This window comes from Myotis davidii, unplaced genomic scaffold, assembly GCF_000327345.1.
Source record: "Myotis davidii unplaced genomic scaffold, ASM32734v1 scaffold178, whole genome shotgun sequence".
Lineage (NCBI taxonomy): Eukaryota > Metazoa > Chordata > Mammalia > Chiroptera > Vespertilionidae > Myotis > Myotis davidii.
Window position 1 is genome coordinate 338166 of NW_006290668.1, and position 19697 is coordinate 357862.

The window sequence follows — 19697 nt, forward strand, 5'->3', positions numbered from 1 at the left end:
TACATGCTCGAACCTCCTACCTCTGCACTTTACTTCTGCACCTCCTCTGAGTGTCAGTGTGCTTTTCTCTGTCACAGGGTGTGGGACTGAGCCATGGAAAGGGTTGCAAAATGTTACAGAATGTGCTAAGGAGAGGAAAGGACACATGAGAAACTGAATGTACTGGGAGGGGGGACTGATGTATGGAGAGGGATTGTGTAGGATTGTGTCAGGGTCAGAGAGCATGGAAGAAAAATTGCTAGATTGTCTTAGAAAAACAATGTGTTATGATACGCTCCAGCCAGGTGTGACTCTGTTTACCACTCCCTCTTTGTTCTTATGAACTTTCTATGAACTTCTAAGGTAACACTGTTGTGCTATAAAGGATCATACTGCACCCTTGATCTCTACCACATGCTCCGAATCTCCCAGAGGGGGAGATAGGCTCTGGGGTCAGCTGGCCAGCTTAATAAAGGCTTTTAAATTTAAATTCTGAGTCGGTGGTCTATCTCGTTGAGCCAACCCATAACACTAATAACCCCAAATAAAGGTGACCACCAGAGAAAAGAGAACTAGGGGATAAGAAAGAAAGAAGAAGAGAAAAAGAAAAAAGTAAAAGAGGGGGAAAAGGAGTGCAAAAATGAAATTGGGAAAAGGAAAAAAGCAGTAAGAGAGAAAAAAAGAATAAAATAGAAGAGGGGAAAAAAGTATTTATATGGGGAGAAAACTCCAATAGAAAAGCCACTAATCCCAATAAATGCCAGCAACAAGTACCTAGAGATGAATGCAAACTACAAACAACAACTAATATCAAGCGAGGAGAGGGAAAACAGAAGCAGAAAATAACCAAAAAAAAAAAAAAAGAAAAGAAAAAGAAAAAGTGAAACAATTTCACAAACAAGCATAAAAAAACCCAATATAATCAACAATCAAGCAAACAACAAAATGACAGAGAGAAAAGAAATTTGGATAGTAAAGAAAGAGAAGAAAGAGTTGCATATTGACTTAGGGCAGGTGATTGGAAATTAGATATATAAGTAGGGTGAAATTTTAACAGGGGGTAAAAAGAAGGAATAGGGAAACTCTAAAGCAGGACTAGGGTAAGAGAAACAGGACAACAAAAGAGGAAAAGTGAGAAAGAGAGTTTTGGCATAAAGGTAGAGTTGAATAGAGTAAAATGATGCTAAAGGAAAGATGAAAATAGAATGTAGAACACTAATCCTAAAATAAAAAAAGAGAAAATAAAATGACACTTTTTTAAAAAGGTAAAATAATAGTAGTAATAATAGTGATTAAAAATAAAAATGTAATGATTAAAAAGGTAAAAATCAGGTGAGGAAAAGAGAAAAAAATTTAGTTTCTTAAGTAAAAGTTGAAAAAAATAAAAATGGGCAGTAGTGAAAGTCATCCACTTCCTCTACAGTTCTGTTTGGCATGCCTTTGTCCTGTCAGGTTCAGGAGAGTATTGAAGTTCCCTGCAATACACTGCTCCTCCATGTTGTAAACCACAGTCCTGATTTTAAAGCAGGCCGTATTTGTTTCCCAGACTGACTTTATTTGTATTTATAGAAGAGTCAGTTTGTGGTTCAGCCCTTGGGTGGCAGTGTTTCTGGATTGACCTCCAGGGCTATACGTCCTCTCTAGCCAGTATTTAGGATTTGTTTTCCCTATTGCACTTAATACTGGTTTGGGAGAATCAACTGCCCCAGAGCTGGTTCCTTGATCGTTACTCCCTGCTCTGATTCCCAGGTTCCACAAAAACAACTTTCCCCTGCAGTCTCTGTGAGTGACACCAATTGGGCAATCCTATGTATTGGGTTTAATAATCAAAAGCAAGGATTTAAAGAGAGAGAGAGAGAAAAAAGCCAGAGTAAGTGTGCGAGCTCACAACTTCCACCATCCAGCTCTGCGTGCACGCAATTCTCCCAACATCTCTTCCACACATCCACTCTCCCCTGGCACTAAGCAGCCAGCACACTGGCAAAATCTGAGGTTGCCTTTTTGCACCCAGTCCAGCTATGGGCTGACTTTTTAGAGTTCCCTTCTGCCAATAGCCCTGCGGGTCCCCTTTCACACTTACAGGTCACGCTGGCCCCAACAGCCACGGACTTTGTGGGGTGCAAAATTCCCCAGCGTACTTTCCTCTCTCCAGCCTGAATTACAAACTGCACCTTTATCTATGCAAACTCTGACCTTTCCGTGAGGAAGAGCAGGGCTCTTCTGAGTCCAGGTATTTGCACTGCTTGAGATTTGGTGTTCCTGGGCTCGTAGCTGGTCCCTGGGTGCCGTGGTTGCGGGGTCTCTGGATGTATACGCTTCCGATACCAGCCACTCAAGATGGCGCAGTCTCCACGACTGAGCCAGCTGCTCCAGGAGAGATTTCAGCAGCAGTGCAGGCTGCCTGGTTAGAGGAGCCCGATCCGGCAGTCTCCAGCAGTCCCCTGGAGTATTGCTATTGCTCACCCACAAATTTACACTCTCGGTAAGTTCACACACTCTCCTTTCTTTTTTAAAAAATATATTTTATTGATTTTTCACAGAGAGGAAGGGAGAGGGACAGAGAGTTAGAAACATCGATGAGAGAGAAACATCAATCAGCTGCCTCCTGAACATTCCCTACTGGGGATGTACCCGCAACCAAGGTACATGCCCTTGACCAGAATCGAACCTGGGACCCTTCAGTCCGCAGGCCAACGCTCCATCCACTGAGCCAAACCAGTCAGGGCCACACACTCTCTTTTCGTTCTCTCCCTCTCACACTGTCTTGCAGTCTGCCTTCCCGTCAGCAGCCATCTTTCTTCCTCCTAAATAACCTTATTTTAAATCTGGAAATATATATATATGAAAAGCCATCAGCATGGTTCCTTTAGGAAAAGAAGCTTTAGATTTAAATTTTTCTGAATTTAAAAAAAAATGTAAATGTAATTGTTTATCAATTTTTTTTTTCTGAAAGTTTTGTTTCTAGCAGAGAGACAACCATTTGAGATGGGCTAGTCCATGCTTCCTTCCTTCCTCCCTTTCTTCCTTCTTTCCATAACTGGACAATCAATGGGTCCATGCTGTCTGTCACTAGTTGAGCCAATTAAGCAGAGACAGGGTTGAATCATATATGTGAGAATAAAAAAGTCATCTTTTCAGTAAAAGAAAGGAGTTTAGGCAACCACCATTTTGAAATGGCAAAGGTCAACCCCTCCCTTTTCCCTTTAAATTAGCCAATCTCACAAGAATGTGAGCCTAAACCCTGACCAATCAAGAGTGAGGGACAGACGCTGAGCATCAGAGATAAAACCCCGAGTGGATGACCTATGCAGTGTGTGTGCTTGCCAGATCCTGTGCATGCGCACCCATATGCAAAAGGAAAGATATTTGCCTTGCTGTCTGGCTCCCCAGTATCATTTGTGTTCTACCAGGACCCCTGGTTTTGGGCTTGCCTTCTAAAAATTAGGGGGGCTGGTCCAGGATTCCATTGGTCGCTAGCTGCGGGGGGGAGGGGGGGGATTTGACCCTCTCCTGAGGAGGCACATCCCACTGCAAAGTTGTGGCAACCTCGGTGAGGAGGGATGGCCATTACCCCTGGGCCAACTATAAGCTCGGGATTGCGAGTCAGCCAGCAGGGTGGGAAGGGCCCAAGCAAACACCATGGCAAGGAGTCAAACCTCATGCATGAGCCAAGGTAGGAAATCGTACTATTAATTCTCCCTTGGTGGTTGGGTATCCTTGGAGGTCAACTATATGTGACTAGGATGTGTCTTGAACTCAAAGCGAGGGCAGAGTTCTGATCTCCTTCGAGGGAAATGTCTAGAGAGGGACGAAGCAGATCTCAGGGAGTGCAAGAAATTTCCAGTATGGGGGGTTGAGAGCATCGAATAGTCACAAGGGACCTACCAGGGATGGGAAACAAAAATTCTAGGCCCCAGGAAAACATTCCCCCAAACAGTCCATTGGAGAGAATTCTGAGGTTCTGGAGGGAGACAGTCCCAAACCAGGGACAGGAGACATTGCTTTGCTTCAATTTTTTTTTTTATGCAGGGCACTCTGGTGTCTGTGGACAGTCCCCATTGCTTTGCTTCTATGGTTTTTTATGCAGGGCACTCTGTGGTGTCTGTGGCTGGACAGACGAGGAGAATGGTGCGAAGCTTTATCTGTGGGTTGTGCATGCCTGTAAATATCGTATGTAAGTGTTTCTGTTGATATTTTGTGTCTCCTTGTTGCTTGGTTTAATTTGTTTAAAGATGGGGCACATCCGCTTTGGGGGTGGGGGGGCAGCTGTTTGTGGCAAGGCTGACTACGTGGCAGAGATTGCAGGAACATTCCAGCAGCTGCCAAGAATTCTTAATCGTGGGGACTCTTTCTGCTTTCCCTCTCAGGGCAGAAACTTAACCAGTGAGAGCTCTTGTCTGTGTGCCTGTAGTGTGATTTTGGTTATGGATTTACTTTGCTTGCTTTCTGTCTTTTGGGGACTTGGTTTGCTCTTTGCTGGTTTATGAACATAGGGAAGCCTCTGTCTCTGCTGCGTGGGTTTTGCACCACTCAGAACCAGAACCAAAGGCATTGCTGTGCTGGGTTCGTATGAGATAAGATCCCAGTGTAACCAGATAATCAATGGGTCCATGCTGCCTGTCACTACTTGAGCCAATTGAGCAGAGACAGTTGAATCACATATGAGTGTTTCTCCCACACTGTTGGCAGTATGGGAGAGTAGCAGCTCATCCACAAAAATCAGCTCTGCAGCCCCACATAAGTCAGCTGCTTGTGAATCCACTGTTTAGGCAACAAGAATACTGTTTCCATGATAATAGGCAGTTCTTGAATGAGAATGGGCCACATTCTAAGGTTGACTCCCAGGTCCTGGGGGTGTACAACTCCCAGTCAACTTGATATGTTCTATTTTTGACCAACACAGGGCAATCGTGGTTGACAGAGCATCATTAATATTTCCCATAGCCATAGCTAGTCCCCAATGTTCTGTTTTCCGAACAATGAAATATTAATCTGACTTTGCCTCAGATGGAGAATCTAGAAGATGGATTTGAATCTGATATTTGAAATATCTCTTAAAAATGTGAATGTATTGCTAATCTGAAGAATGTTAATTACTTATATGTCACCTAAAAATTAAGGTTTCTAAGGGTTAAGAATTCAAACTAATTGAAAAGAAATTATGGTTTTGGTATCATTTTGAAGGAAAAAGAAAGTGGGTTCTAAAAGAAGTAAGGATTGCAAGGAAGAGTTTGTGAAAGTTGTGGAATGTCTGTAAAGAGAAATATTAAAAGGTAGTTATATAAATGACACAGGCCAGTAATCCAGGACAAATAGGGAACCTAAGTTGGTTAAACACTAATTTGGAGCTATATAGTAAATCCCATCTTCCCAAACCAAGGAAACTTAACAGTAAATGGTTTGCATTTAACTCCCTAATTAGAGGGTAAAAAGCTTTTATCAATGTACTCAAGGAGACATGTAAGAGAAATCCAATTAGTGTCATTTGTTGACCACACTGAAGAATAAATAAAGTTTTTCTTGACCTAGAATTGGCTTTAGGTGAGTCCAGTAGGCCCTGGAATGCCTCAAGATATTCCTACAATGGAGACTAGGGACCAATTTCTTAAGAACTATGTACTGGGTACCTCTGCTACTTTAATCTCTTTCAGGTTAGAAGGCCTCCTGGCCCAAGGCCCTCCTCTTGAGTTCCCGGCTCATTGCCATCAACTGGAAGACTACATTCTGGTCAAGACATGGAGGGAAAACAAGTTGGAACCCTCCTGGGAAGAACCCTACCTTGTCTTGCTTACCTCTGAGATGGCTGTTCAGACTGCAGAATGAGGTTGAACCCATCACACTCGGGTTGCGAGCATACAACCAGCCTCTCCGGGTGGAGACACCTCAACTTGGACAGTCACATCAGGACATAGCCCCTTGAAATTAACACTAAAGAAACTATAAACTCGCCCAAACTGGTTTGGCTCAGTGGATAGAACGTCGGCCTGCGGACTGAAGAGTCCCGGGTTCGATTCCGGTCAAGGGCATGTACCTTGGTTGCAGGCACATCCCCGGGGGGGAGGGGGGGATGTACAGGATGCAGCTGATTAATGTTTCTCTCTCATCAATGTTTCTAACTCTATCCCTCTCACCTTCCTCTCTGTAAAAAAAATCAATAAAATATATTTTTAAAAAAAAATTTAAAAAAGAAACTATAAACTGTCTATTTGCTTTAGGGTTCTGGCAAATTGCAGGGGCTGGCAATGTGGTCTGGGGAAATGTGTACAATCCAGATCATGCTTAGCCAGTTAAGATGTTGATTAACGTAACCAAGGGCGATAAGCCCATGACCCTTCAATTTGATGCCTGCCAAGTTATACCATGTGGAAATCTAAACTATCAAAAGCAAGTACAGGCCTACTCCATTTACATGTGTTCTGATACCTCACTACAAGTGAATGGCCTATCCCTTGTCCTGCCCGGAATGATGTATTGTGCACTACCCAATACCAGGGCTAGGCGACTGTGCCCTGACCAGGAGATGAAAAGTTTAGTCACCTAAAGACTAGAATACATCTATATAGAGGTACCTCTCCCTATGCTTACCAGAACTTTCAGTGTAATCCCTTCTTCTTAAATATAGAAAACTTAAATGACTTGGATATTTCAGCATTTAGGCCAAGAAGACTAGGACTAGATTTAGGAGTAGATGTCACAGGACAAGACCCCCTAAAGAGGTTTGCTCTGAAACTGTTAGCCCCACCCAAGAACATTGCCACTGCCACCACGATGCAAAAGGAGGCAGGATAGAAGGAAACATATGCCTGGGTAGAATGGATTAAATATTCTGTACATGCCTTAAATAAAAGCGACTGTTATGCTTGCATGCCAGGAAGGCTAGAGGGCCAAGTGGTCCCATTTCCATTCAGATGGACCTCAGACAGTAATGGGATGAGAGAGAATCATTGATTGGCTGCCCTCTGCATACCCGCTACTGGGGTTTGAGCCCGCAACACAGGCATGTGCTCTTGGCCTAATCAAACCTGAGACCCTTCGGTCCATTGAGCCAAGCGGTCCAGAGCTATCTTAGTAGTTCTCAATGTAAACTGTATTTAGCAGCTGTGCCAACCTTTATTGTAATGCCAAGTCAAACCACATTAAAAAATAATATGTAATACACAAAGATTTTTAAATAAATTATAAATTTATTGTGCAAGAGAAAATTTAGCAAAATACATAGATAGAACAGTTTGCAGAATTAAGAATTCTGTCAACTGTGAAACTATGCTTACTCTCACTAGTGAAGATTAAATTACAAATAATAACAGTGATGATGATTGCCTCATTTTCTAGAGAAGTGACTAATATATTATGTGAGGATTAGGGTAAATAAATAAAATGGGCCTGCCTTGCGTGGCTCAGTGGGTTGAGCGTCACGGTTCGATTCCCTGTCAGGGCATATGCCCAGGTTGTGGATTCGATCCCCAGTGTGGGGCAATTCCCAGTGTGGGGTATGCAAGGGGCAGACAATCAATGATTCTCTTTCATCATTGATGTTTCCATCCCTCTCTCCCTCTCCCTTTCCTTCTGATATCAATAAAAATATATTTTTTTAAAGAAATACAATGGAATCACTGTAGTCAAGCTGCTACATTACAAAAATAAAGAAAATGGTGTCAAGAGAAAATGATTCTATTCTTGTAATTATCCTGGGAACATCATCTTTTGCACTTTCCAGTCCTGCATTAATATGTAGATGTACAGCAAACATCCAGACAACCATGTGATTAATCCCTGAAAGACTAAGGAAAGAATGTTCAAGTATCCAGACCAACTACCAACCAGTCTTCAAAGCACTGCTCTTTTAAGAATTACCATCGAGAGAGAGAGAGAGAGAGAGAGAGAGAGAGAGAGAGAGAGAGAGAGAGTTGTTGTTCCAGTTGTTTATTCATTCTTTGGTAGCCTTTTAAAAAATAGATGTTTTTGCCCTAGCATTCCAATGACACTTCCTGCTTGAAAACTGGATGTGGTATACATGTATTCAGATGATATTTTCTTGAGTTGTCCACTTAAATAACCTGTGTGTTTTTGTTGTTGTTGTTGTTGTTGTTGTTTGTTTAGTTCCATACAAAGATTCCTATTTATTCATATCTGATTTGTTCATTTTTTATTTTATTTTAAAACCCGTATGGTTTTATGAACCTGTGTCTCCCCAATAATTTCAACGAGAGAAGAGAGAGAGAGAGAAAGATGCGATCTTGAGTACTGCCTCATTTAGGTTTCAGATCCCAGGCGGCAAAAATGTTTTTGTGCCCTAACTTTGGCTCAGTGGATGGAGCGTTGGTCTGCGGACTGGGGGGGTCCCAGGCTTGATTCCGGTCAAGGACATGTACCTTGGTTGCGGGCACATCCCCAGTACAGGTATGCAGGAGGCAGCTGATTTATGTTTCTCTCTCTCTGTCCCTCTCCCTTCCTCTCTGTAAAAAAATCAATAAAATATTTAATTAAAATAAAATAAAATAAAGAATTACCATCTCAGACCAATTTGTTTTATTCTCATCCTAGGATATGTTTTCATTGATTTTAGAGAGAAAGGAGAGAGGGAGGGAGGGAAGGAGGGAGGGAGGAAGGGAGGGAGAAGAGACAGAGATGAACATGGGTGTGAGAGAAAAGCATTGATGGGTTTCCTCCCATACACACCCTGACTGGGGATTGAACCTGCAGCCTAGGATGGGCCCTGACCTGGAATCAAACCCGCAACATTTTGGTGTACAGGAGGATGCTACAAGTAACCGAGCCTCCTGGCCAGGGCAGGTCTGATTCTTTTCAAGAAGGGGCCTTTTACTATAAAAACTCATCTCCTTTTCTTCTTCAGAACACTCTGGGTATTGCCTAGTTATGTTTCTCATTTGCAAACCCTCCAATTCTTGATTAAATGTTTATCACTTCTTTCTAGGCAAAGCTTCCTGACTCTCTTTGAGTAGTTATTGGGTATTTTCATATAAGGTGGGTGTGATAATTAGCACAGACTTCTCAAGTGGAATTTTTGAAGAATCAATCAAAATTTAAGTAATCATACAGCTCACCTCATTTGAGGCAAAGGAAGTATGTGGAAAGTTAGGAGAAAATTTCCGAAGTCGAGCAAATTTGTATTAAGACTTAGAACACTATTTGGTGGATTTTAACTGAGAATGAGTTAAGACAGAAATCAGAAAAATGGCAGACTTCATATCTTGAACATCTGACTGGAGGTATGCCCTACCCTGGAAAGCTAAAGGTTATTTACCTCCAGTGAAGAGAGGAAAACAAATACATTTGGTGAAGAGATAAAGAATTGTTTCATACATCAATTTAAAATCTTAATCACATGCTACAGATGCTTTTTTTAAAATGTGACCAGAAAAGAAGATGGCAGTGAAGTAGGTGGAAGTTACACTCACCTCCTGCCAGGTCCCAACTAGTATTATAATTAAACTATAAGCAATTAACCTCATTAACCAACTGAAGACTAGTCTTATGGGCAAGGATTTACAGAAGAAACCACATCAACACTGGTAGGAAGTGGGGAGACTCGAAAAGTGCTGGCCCTACACTCACAAGCAATAGCAGAAGATCTGGGTGGATATCTCAGCTGCATAGTTCTCTGAAAACGTGGAATCTCAGCCCCACACTAGGCCCTTCGCTACAGAACACCAGAACTGGAAAAAGCCACCCAAATGCCATCTGGCTGTGAAAATCAGCAGGGATTCTACATGCCAGGAATAGTCTGCTAGAAACTCAGCTGCCCTCTTAAAGAGCCAGCACACAAAATCTCATTTGCAGCCCTTGCCCCTAGGCTTCAGCAGAGTCTTTCAAGGGTAGACTGGGTTGTGTGGCTCTGGGGAGAAAGCTGAAGGAACAGCCACCAGGGTCCCCAGACTGAGTCACTCCTCCCACAGACACCATCAAGCACTCCCCTTCAAGCTACATCAGACAAAAAACTGCACTAGCCCCAGACTCCCTGCGGAGCTCACACACTGCTGAGGAGTCTGTTGCCTGCGCCTGCAAAGTAGACTTTCTTAAAGGGATCTTGAGGGCAAACTCAGAGTCAGAGATTGAGTTGTATGTCTCTGAGGCAAAGTCCATTTCGACTCCCTCACACCACTTAACAGAGCAACAGAGCCCTGCTTTCCATGGGCCACAGCTGCAGCCCATCTGGCTAAAGCAGCAATACCCTGCCTCCTGCAGGCCAAGACAGTGGCCCCACAAGCCAGAGCAGCCATGCCCTACTCTGGAGAGCTAGGGCAGAGGGCCCTGGGCCCCAACATGCCAGAGCAGTGGAGCCCTGCTCCCCCAATGGGAGAACCACCAGCTTCATCTCCCTCACTGCCAGCGACCTAGCCCTGCTTAGCTGGCACTGTGCCGTATTGTCAGCAGGCTGTGGCCAGCCTGGTCCTGCAGGCTGAGGCCAGCCTGGCCAGACAAATCTCCAGAATGTCCAGGCCGACTCTGGGGAAAACTGAGTTATCTGGCTCTTGGGCGTTCTCATTTCTTTCTCACATGCCCAAAGGGCACTAGCATTCCTGTGCAGAGCTATCCCTCCACAGGGCCAAATCTTGGCCTGTTTGGGCCTGATGAACTCTGCTGGCCTCACCCTGACAACTCCCTGAGGTCCTGCCCAACCATAAGATCTGCACACAGCGGGCGGTGGCTGACCTGGATGTACCATGAGATTGTTGCTGAGTAGCCTCAGCGCCGACGCTGGCACTGAGTTTAAATCTGGATCAATCTGATGAACACCGCTTGGCCCTATGTTGTGAATCACTGGGAACCTACCTCACAGAACTAGCATGTCAGCAGCAGCTCCTTCAGGGACTGAACCTAACAGGCAGCTTCCAGGTGGAGGTGGATCTCGGGAAGGCCGGGGTCTTTTTCGGACCTGCCCCTGGGCTTGGTGCAGGTGGAAACTGGCCTTGGTGCACAGCTTGGCCTCTCTGACACATACCCAGGCCCAGCAGAGGTAGCTGCAAACTATGGATTGCCTTGTAGATCCAAATAGCTAGTGCAGAGCTACAGGCAGTGCCTAATATTAGCCTGCACTGGAGTCCCTCCAAAATGGCCCCAGACCCATTACACCCAGTGGCCGGATTCAGACAACATCAGAGCATGCCCCAATTCTCTCCACAAGCGGCACACACAAAGAGAGATCTCAGCAGACAGACTCTGTAAGGTTAATTCGGCTTTGTGGGGTCAAGCCCTGCACAGAAACTCCTACATTGCAGTCAAAGTCTATCTTCATAGCCACACAGGCAATGTGGGAAGCCGCCTACTGTCTTTAATACCAGAGAGATGTGGACAAGGAGCCCGGAATGCTGGTGACCCTCCATACCTGGCAAAGTTTCAGAGCTATGCACCCACTGTTTAGTGGAGACCATGGTAGCTGAAGCAACCTCCCAACCAGATAGTCATGTAAATTGTTACTGATAACATTGTCTGTTCCTGGGAAATGCCTGCCTAAGGGCTATAGGGATATCCCAAACTGAATAAAAGGATGGCAAGGCCTGAACACAAGCTGAGTCCTTCCTCTGTGTTGGGCTCCCGCCTGGCCCCCAATTTGTGCACTTGGAGGGGGTTCCCTCAGCCTGGCCTGTGCCCTCTTGCAGTCTGGGACCCCTCAGGGGATGACCACCTGCTGGCTTAAGCCTGCTCCCCAGGGATTGGGCCTAAGCTGGCAATCAGACATCCCTCTGGCAGCTCGGCAGCCCTCGGGGGATGTCCATTTGCCAGTGGGGAGCAGACCTAAGCTGCAGTCAGACATCCTTAGCGCTGCTGAGGAGGCAGGAGAGGCTCCCACCACCACCGCTGTACTGGCAGCCATCAGCCTGGCTTGTAGCTGAACAGAGGTTCCCCATGTGAGAGTGCACTGACCACCAGAGGGCAGCTCCTGCATTGAGCGTCTGCCCCCTGGTGGTCAGTGTGTGTCATAGTGACCAGTTAGTTATTCCCAGTCTTTCTGCTGCTAGGGTCAGTTTGCATATTACCCTTTTACTATATAGGATAGAGGCCTGAAGCTCCCAGCCTCTCCTTTTTTTTTTATTCTGGGATTTACTTACCTTCTATAATTGAAACTCTGTTGCCTTCACTGGCGCTCCCAGCTCTGAGGCCGCGGCTGGCTGAAAGCAGTTATCTGGGATTTGTTTAGCTTCTATAATTGAATCTTTGTTGCTTTTGGAGCTGTTGCTTTTGGAGCTTAGAGCAGGCTGCAGCAGGCAGGGAACCTTGGCTTTCTCCATCACTGGAGCAAGCAAACCTCCTGCTCACTTCAGCTGCGTGGCTGCCGGCCGCCATCTTTGTTGGCAGTTAATTTGCATATCTCGCTGATTAGCCAATGGTAAGCGTAACAGAGGTCGGGTTAATTACCCTTTTTGTCTTTTATTAGATAGGATAGGCAATATTTACTTTGCTTGCCATTTGACATGCCTCATAAAACACAAAATCAATTTTATGCTAAAAAGGATTGAATTTCACAAGTAGAGAACACATTGTCACAATTCCAAGTTCTCTTCATAGTCCTAATAACTTGGTGTTGACTCCTTATTCCTATCATCATTATTGGTTGATTCCTTTTATCATCATGGGCTCTATTATTGCTATTTTTTCTTCATCAAGTCTCAAATTTATAAAACTACTTTAAAAGTGAAGCAATTATTGATTTCAGGGAGGAAGAGAGGGGGAGAGAGAGATGGAAACATCAATGATAAGAGGGAATCATTGATTGGCTGCCTCCAGCATGCTCCACACTGGGGGTTGTGGGAACCCAGGCATGTGCCCTGACTAGGAATTGAACCATGACCTCCTGGTTCATAGGTCCAGAGGGGGTTGTGAACCCAGGCATGTGCCCTGACTAGGAATTGAACCATGACCTCCTGGTTCATAGGTCCAGACTCAACCATTGAGCCACGCCTTCCAAGCATTGAAGCAATTTTACAAAACATTTCCACAATGCAGGGGAAAGATTCTGATCTATCACAAACTCAAAGAACAATAGGGGAGTCACAGGGTTTCTGACATTTTTAAAATTTCTTTTCTTCTTTTACATAAGTTTCTCTCCCCACAGCTCCCCAACTGAGTACTGACTTGTTCTCATATACTTTGATTTTTTTTAAAAATCAAGTTACAGGATTGGTATGACTATTGTCTTGAATGCATAGGTTCTTTTTGAAGTAGTTTCATCACTATATTCTACTGATAAACTTATCACAACTAAGTTCTTCTATCAGATAACCAAATGCACTCAGAGCTACAGTAAATGTTAAAATATCAAAATCCATCCTCAGAAGATTCTGCTGGTAGCCAGCATTGAAGGAAATAGGCCTCTGTGATCCATCTTCAGCATAGTCAACTTTTAGAGCAAACTAACAGCATGTGGCCAGTCGTTATTGTATTTTTCTGGGGCAAACAGTACGTGGGGAGGAGGGGAGAGGGTATAAGAACAAAGAACTGTGTATGTGACCAGTAGCACATTTTCCAGGAAGATACGCCTGCTAAACCAGACAAAGGGAGGTGGAGACAACTACAAAAGGCCTCAGCCCATTTTTTTTTTAATTAATTCATTCTTTCATCCGTTTTTTTAATATATTTTATTGTTTTTTTACAGAGAAGAAGGGAGGGGGATAGAGAGTTAGAAACATCGATGAGAGAGAAACATTGATCAGCTGCTTCCTGCACACCTCCTACTGAGGATGTGCCCTCAACCAAGGTACATGCCCTTGACCGGAATCGAACCTGGGACCCTTCAGTATTGTTAACAGTATTGTTAATTTAAAAAATTTTTTTTGATTGATTTTTTTATTGATTTCAGAGAGGATGGGAGAGAGAAAAAGAGATAGAAACATCAATGATGAGAGAGAATCATTGATCAGCTGCCTCCTGCATACTCCACACTGGGTATCAAGCCTGCAATCTGGCATATGGTCTGACCAGGAATTGAACCATGATTTCCTGGTTCATAGGTCGACACTCAACACTGAGCTACACTGGCTGGGTCCAGTATTGTTCATTATTATTGCCATGATGAACATTAGATCCTCAGAATCTATTCATCTTACAATTGAAGGTTTGTTCCTTTGGCCAACATTTCCCCATTCCTCCCTCTTCATCCATGCCCCTGCCAATTCTACTTTCTGCTTCTATGAGTTCATTTTTTTTAAGATTCTACATATAAGTGGTATCATATAGTATTTATCTTTCTCTGTCTGATTTATCTCACTTATCATAATGCTCTCAAGGTCCATCCATGTTGTTCTAAATGGCAGGATTTTATTCTTTCTCATGGCACGACACTATTCTATTGTGTGTGTGTATAAAGTTCTATATCTATCTATCTATCTATCTATCTATCTATCTAATCACATCTTCTTTATCCATTCATCTGTACTCAGAAATGTACCCGAGAACAGCCACACTGCGAGCTGGAGATGCCGCTGCGCCCTGCTGGCCCGCCCCTGGCGTGGGGCCAGGCTTCCGTGGAAACACGCCTCCCCCTGAAGGTGGCCAACGAGCCCAGCTTGGCGTTCACCAAGGGCAGCCCTGAGCGAGATGCACTGCAGAAGGCCTTGAAGGACCTGAAGGGCCGGACCGAACCCATCCCATGCGTGGTGGGGGATGAGGAGGTGTGGACCTCAAACATGCAGTACCAGGTGTCGCCCTTTAACCATGGACACAAGGTGGCCAAGTTTTGCTATGCAGACAAGGCCGTGCTCAACAAAGCCATTGAGGCCGCCTTGGCCGCCAGGACGGAGTGGGACCTGAAGCCTGTCACAGTCCGGGCCCAGATCTACCTGAAAGCAGCAGACATGCTGAGCGGGCCGCGCAGGGCAGAGGTCCTTGCCAAGGCCACGGTGTGACAGGGTAAGACAGTGATCCAAGCGGAGATCAACGCGGCGGCTGAGCTGATCGACTTCTTCCGATTCAACACCAAGTTTGCTGTGGAGCTGGAGGGGGAGCAGCCCATCAGCGTGCCGCCCAGCACCAACAGCGTGGTGGTGAGCGTGCCCGCCTTTAAAAACCTGTGGAAGCAGGTAGCCCAGAACCTGGATCGCTTTCGCACCTTCCCACGCCTGGCCGGAGAGTGCGGTGGGGAGAACTTCCACTTTGTGCACCGCACAGCGGACGTAGACGGCGTGGTGAGCGGGACCCTGCGCTCAGCCTTCGAGTACAGCGGCCAGAAGTGCGCGGCCTGCCCCCGCCTCTACGTGCCTCACTCGCTGTGGCCTCAGATCAGAAAGCGGCTGCTGGAGGAGCACAGCAGGATCAAAGTGGGCGGCCTTGCAGAAGACTTCGGGGCCGCCTTCTCTGCAGTGATTGATGCCAAGTCCTTTGGTCGCATCAAGAAGTGGCTGGATCACGCCCGCTCCTCGCCCAGCCTCACTGTCCTGGCGGGCGGCAAGTGGGACAACTCTGTGGGCTATTCGTGGAGCCCTGCATTGTGGAGAGCAAGGACCCTCCGGACCCCATCATGAAGGAGGAGATCTTTGGGCCTGTGCTGACCATGTATGTCTGCCCAGGCAAGTACAGGGAGACACTGCGGCTGGTGGACGGCACTACCAGCTACGGCCTCACGGGGGCAGTGTTCGCCCAGGATAAGGACGTTGTCCGGGAGGCCACTGAGATGCTGAGGAACGCTGCCGGCAACTTCTACAACAGTGGTTCCCAAACTTATTTGGCCTACCGCCCCATTTCCAAAAAAATATTACTCAGCGCCCCCTGGAAATTAATTTTTTTTAAATTTTAATAGCAATTAAAAAGAAAGATATATGTATTAATGTTTCTACCTTTTTCGTAAAATATAGTAAAGAAAGGTGTAAATTAGAAACATTGAAGTTTGAAATTATGAAACTATTTATTGAACTCAGAATAGAAAGGTAATACAAAAAAAGTTAAAACAAATGCACCTGTGGCCATCACCGCCCCCTGGATCGCTGCAGCACCCACCAGGGGGCGGTAGCGCCCACTTTGGGAATCACTGTTTTAATAGATAACTGATAGAAAAATGTGTTTGCAATATCTAAAAAGAAGAAAAGTTAATATAGAGACAATACAAAGAACTCATTCAGATCAACAAAGACAAAACAGAAATCCCTATAGAGAAAAGAGCTCAAGATGTGAACAATTGCCCTGGCCAATGTGGTTCAGTAGGTTGGGCAATGTCCCGTGGTTACTGGTTTGATTCCCAGTCAGGGCATAACCCTCCTGGGGAGATCAACCCTCCAGTAGGGGGCATGCAAGAGGCAGCCAGTCGCTCTCACATCAATGTATCTCTCTCCCTTCCTCTCTCTCAAAAACTCAATTTTAAAAGTAAATAAAGAAATATTTAAAAGAAAAAAATGTGGCTTTCTCGGGTCCTGTTTCCAAGGTGACCAAGAAAAGAAGGAATAACAGTTGTGCCATAAAAGGCCGAGGTCATGTGCAGCTTATGCATTGCACCAACTGCGCCCGGTGCGTGCCCAAGGACAAGGCCATTCAGAAGTTTGTCATTCGAAACGTCGCAGAGGCCGCAGCCGTTAGGGACATCTCCGAAGCCAGTGTCTTCAACGCCGACATGCTTCCCCAGCTGTATGTGAAGCTGCATTACTGTGTGGGCTGTGCCGTTCACAGCAAGGTCGTCAGGAACTGTTCTCACGAAGCCTGGAAGGACTGAACACCCCACCCTGATTTAGACCTGCGGGTACTGCCCCACGACCTCCACCAAAGCGCATGTAAGGAGCTAAGTCTTTTTTTAAAAAAATATATTTTATTGATTTTTTACAGAGAGGAAGGGAGAGAGACAGAGAGTTAGAAACATCGATGAGAGAGAAACATTGATCAGCTGCCTCCTGCACATCTCCTACTGGGGATGTGCCCGCAACCAAGGTACATGCCCTTGACCGGAATCGAACCTGGGACCTTTCAGGCCGCAGGCCGACGCTCTATCCACTGAGCCAAACCGGTTTCGGCAAGGAGCTAAGTCTTTAAAGAGTGAAGAAAAGTTCTGTGGGGGAAAAATAAATGGAAATTGTACTTCAAAAAAGAAAAAAAAATGTGAACTATTTGCAGAAGAAACACACAAGTTATCAAATATAGGATGAGTAGCCCCACCAGTGGGCTCAGTGGTTGAGCGTCAACCTATGAACCAGGAGGTCATGGTTCAATTCCCAGTCAGGGCATATGCCCGGATTGGGAGCTTGATCCCCAGTGTGGGGTGTGCAGGAAACAGCCGATCAATGATTCTCTCTCATCATTGATGTTTCTATCTCTTTCTCCCTCTCCCTTCCTCTCTGAAATCAATAAAAAGAATTTTTTTAAAATTATATAAGAGGAGTAATCAAAGAAATGCAAATGAAAACAAGGAGATGACCTTCACACCTAGTACACTGGCAAAATGCAGGAAGCTGGTGGTGGGGACGTGGGGACTCAGGAACCCCACGCACTGTGAGTGGAAGTCAGCCTGGGACAGCCATTCTGACTGTCCTGTCCAGCTCTCAGAAGCAGTGGACTACACCGGCTCAGAGAAACACAGGGGGGTGTTTAAACATAGGGGGATGCTTGCTCAAACAATAGGGTAGGTACCTCAGTTTCCAGATTGAGACCTGGAAACTCACATAAATCACCCCCTTATGTTGCCAGCCCACATCACAACGGTTATTCTCCTGTGTCTGAGGACCAGAACCACAAAATTGCTTTCCTTAGCTCAGTGGCTCCGCGAACTGAAACTATAGATAACCTTTAGAGCAGCGGTTCTCAACCTGTGGGCCCGGCTTTGAAATAAATGTGGCTCCTTAATTCAACTTCTTGAGGCGTCCTTGTGTGATTCACAGGGTACATTACAATACCTAGAAGCTCCTGGGGCGTCCCCATGGCTGCCTTGCAGGGGTGTGCCCCGTATGGAGATGGAGGTTTGCCCAGACTGAGGAAGCTACCAAGCAGACGCCCCAAATAGGCCTGGTCCTTTGGAGCTTCCTGTACTTACCCTCTACTGTCCCCTGTCCCCACATACAGTTTCCTGACACCGGGCCCTCGCTCACAGAGTGCCCTTTGCATACCTCAGATTTCTGTTGCAAATTCTATCCAACGTTTATCTAGCAAATGCACTTAGCCAGACCCTGTTCTGAGCACTGGGATAAGGACTGAGGGTGAAGTGGTTCCTGCCCACAGGGAGCACAGCGGTCAGGGCAGAGCTGCCTGTCTCAGCCAAGGGATAGACAATGAGGTCCAAGCTCATAGGACATCAGGGAAGGGAAAGGTCACTAACTAGGCTCAGGAAACTTTCTGGTAAAGAACACAAGAGGGTTGGGCTGTGAACTATGGGTTGGAGTTCATGAACCCACAAAGGGCAGGGGTGTCTGGAAGGACAGTGAGGGAAAGGGGTTCTTGGTATCCTGGGTTTCTGCAGCAAACCTGGGAGAACAGGCCTGGCCTTACACTCACCCTGCCCTTCCCTCCCCCACTGGGCTGACCGTTGGAGATGCTGTGAGCACTGCAGCAGGCAACTTCCACAGACCTCAGGACGGAGTGCAGTGACCGAAGACACAGTAAGAACAGAACACTGGGAGATGGGGAGAGAGACTCTGTATTTTCCCCTTCTCCCCACCTGACCCCACCCCAGCCCCAGCCACCATCAAAAAAGGACCTGACCCTGAGGGCAACATTTCAGCCCTTCTCGTCATCCTGCTGAGGTTCCTAAGATGGGGAGAGAAGAGAAAAAGAAATATTAATAACAATAATGATGACAACAACTCCATAAGCGTTTCTATCAGGCTTACTGCGTGTCAGACAACATTCTAATACTTTCCATGGGTTACAATGCCCGCTCGTGTCTCCTTGCCATTTTCCAGACACATTCCCATCACAGGGCCTTTGCACATGCTGCTCTCTCTGCCTGGAATACTTTCTACCCACATGGTTCGATCCCTTCTTTCAAGTGTTGGCACATCACCTTCCTACTGAGATCTTCCCTGGCCACTCAATTTAGAGTTGAAAAACCTTCCAGCACTCCCCATGCCCCTTTCCTGCTTCACTTTTCTTCTCACCACTTATCTCCTTCTAAAATGCCTTCACTGGCCTATGTGTTGGTCATTGTCTGTCTGCCCCATGAGAATGTCAGTGCCACTAAGGCAGGTGTTTGCATCTGTTTTGCTCACTACTGTTTCATCCTTAAGGCCTAGAATCAAGCACATAGTAGGTACTCAGTAAAAATTTGTTAGAAATATGAAATCCAATGAGACAAAAGCTATCATACATAGTTTCTGCTTTACCGACAAGGAAACTGAGGCACAGAGAGGCTCAGTTGGTATTTGCAACAGCCAATAAGTAACAGAGCTGGGGTGCAAAGCCAAGCAGCACAAGAACAGGCATATAGACAAATGGAACAGAACAGAGACCCCAGAAATCGACCCAACCCATTATGCTCAATTAATATTTGACAAAGGAGGCAAGAGCATACAGTGGAGTCAGACAGTCTATTCAACAAATAGTGATGGTAAAATTGGACAGATATATCCAAGAAAATGAAACCAGACCACCAACTTACACCATACACAAGAATAAACTTAAAACGTATAAAAGACTTAAATGTAAGTCACAAAACCATAAAAATCCTAGAAGACATAAAGCAGTAAAATCTCAGACATCTCTGTAGCAATATATTTTTTTTAATAATTCTTTATTGTTGAAAGTATTACAGATGTCCCCTTCACCCACACTGACCTCCTCCAGCCGCCCCA

At 45.5% G+C, this 19697-nt stretch overlaps 1 protein-coding gene and 1 pseudogene across 1 annotated transcript; both read left to right on the top strand.

Annotated features, from left to right (window-relative positions):
• The first annotated feature begins 3539 nt into the window (after positions 1-3539).
• LOC102753219 lies at positions 3540-15981 on the top strand (annotated as a pseudogene).
• A 377-nt stretch (positions 15982-16358) lies between these two features.
• Positions 16359-16636, top strand: LOC107181361 (40S ribosomal protein S26-like). The gene has a single exon (XM_015563860.1). The coding sequence runs from the start codon at positions 16412-16414 to the stop codon at positions 16634-16636; it is 225 nt and encodes a 74-aa protein (XP_015419346.1). The 5' UTR covers positions 16359-16411.
• The last annotated feature ends 3061 nt before the right edge of the window (positions 16637-19697 follow it).

Excerpts from the sequence above, each read along its gene's own strand:
- LOC107181361 (XM_015563860.1), top strand. The coding sequence starts at position 16,412 with ATGCATTGCACCAACTGCGCCCGGTGCGTGCCCAAGGACAAGGCCATT.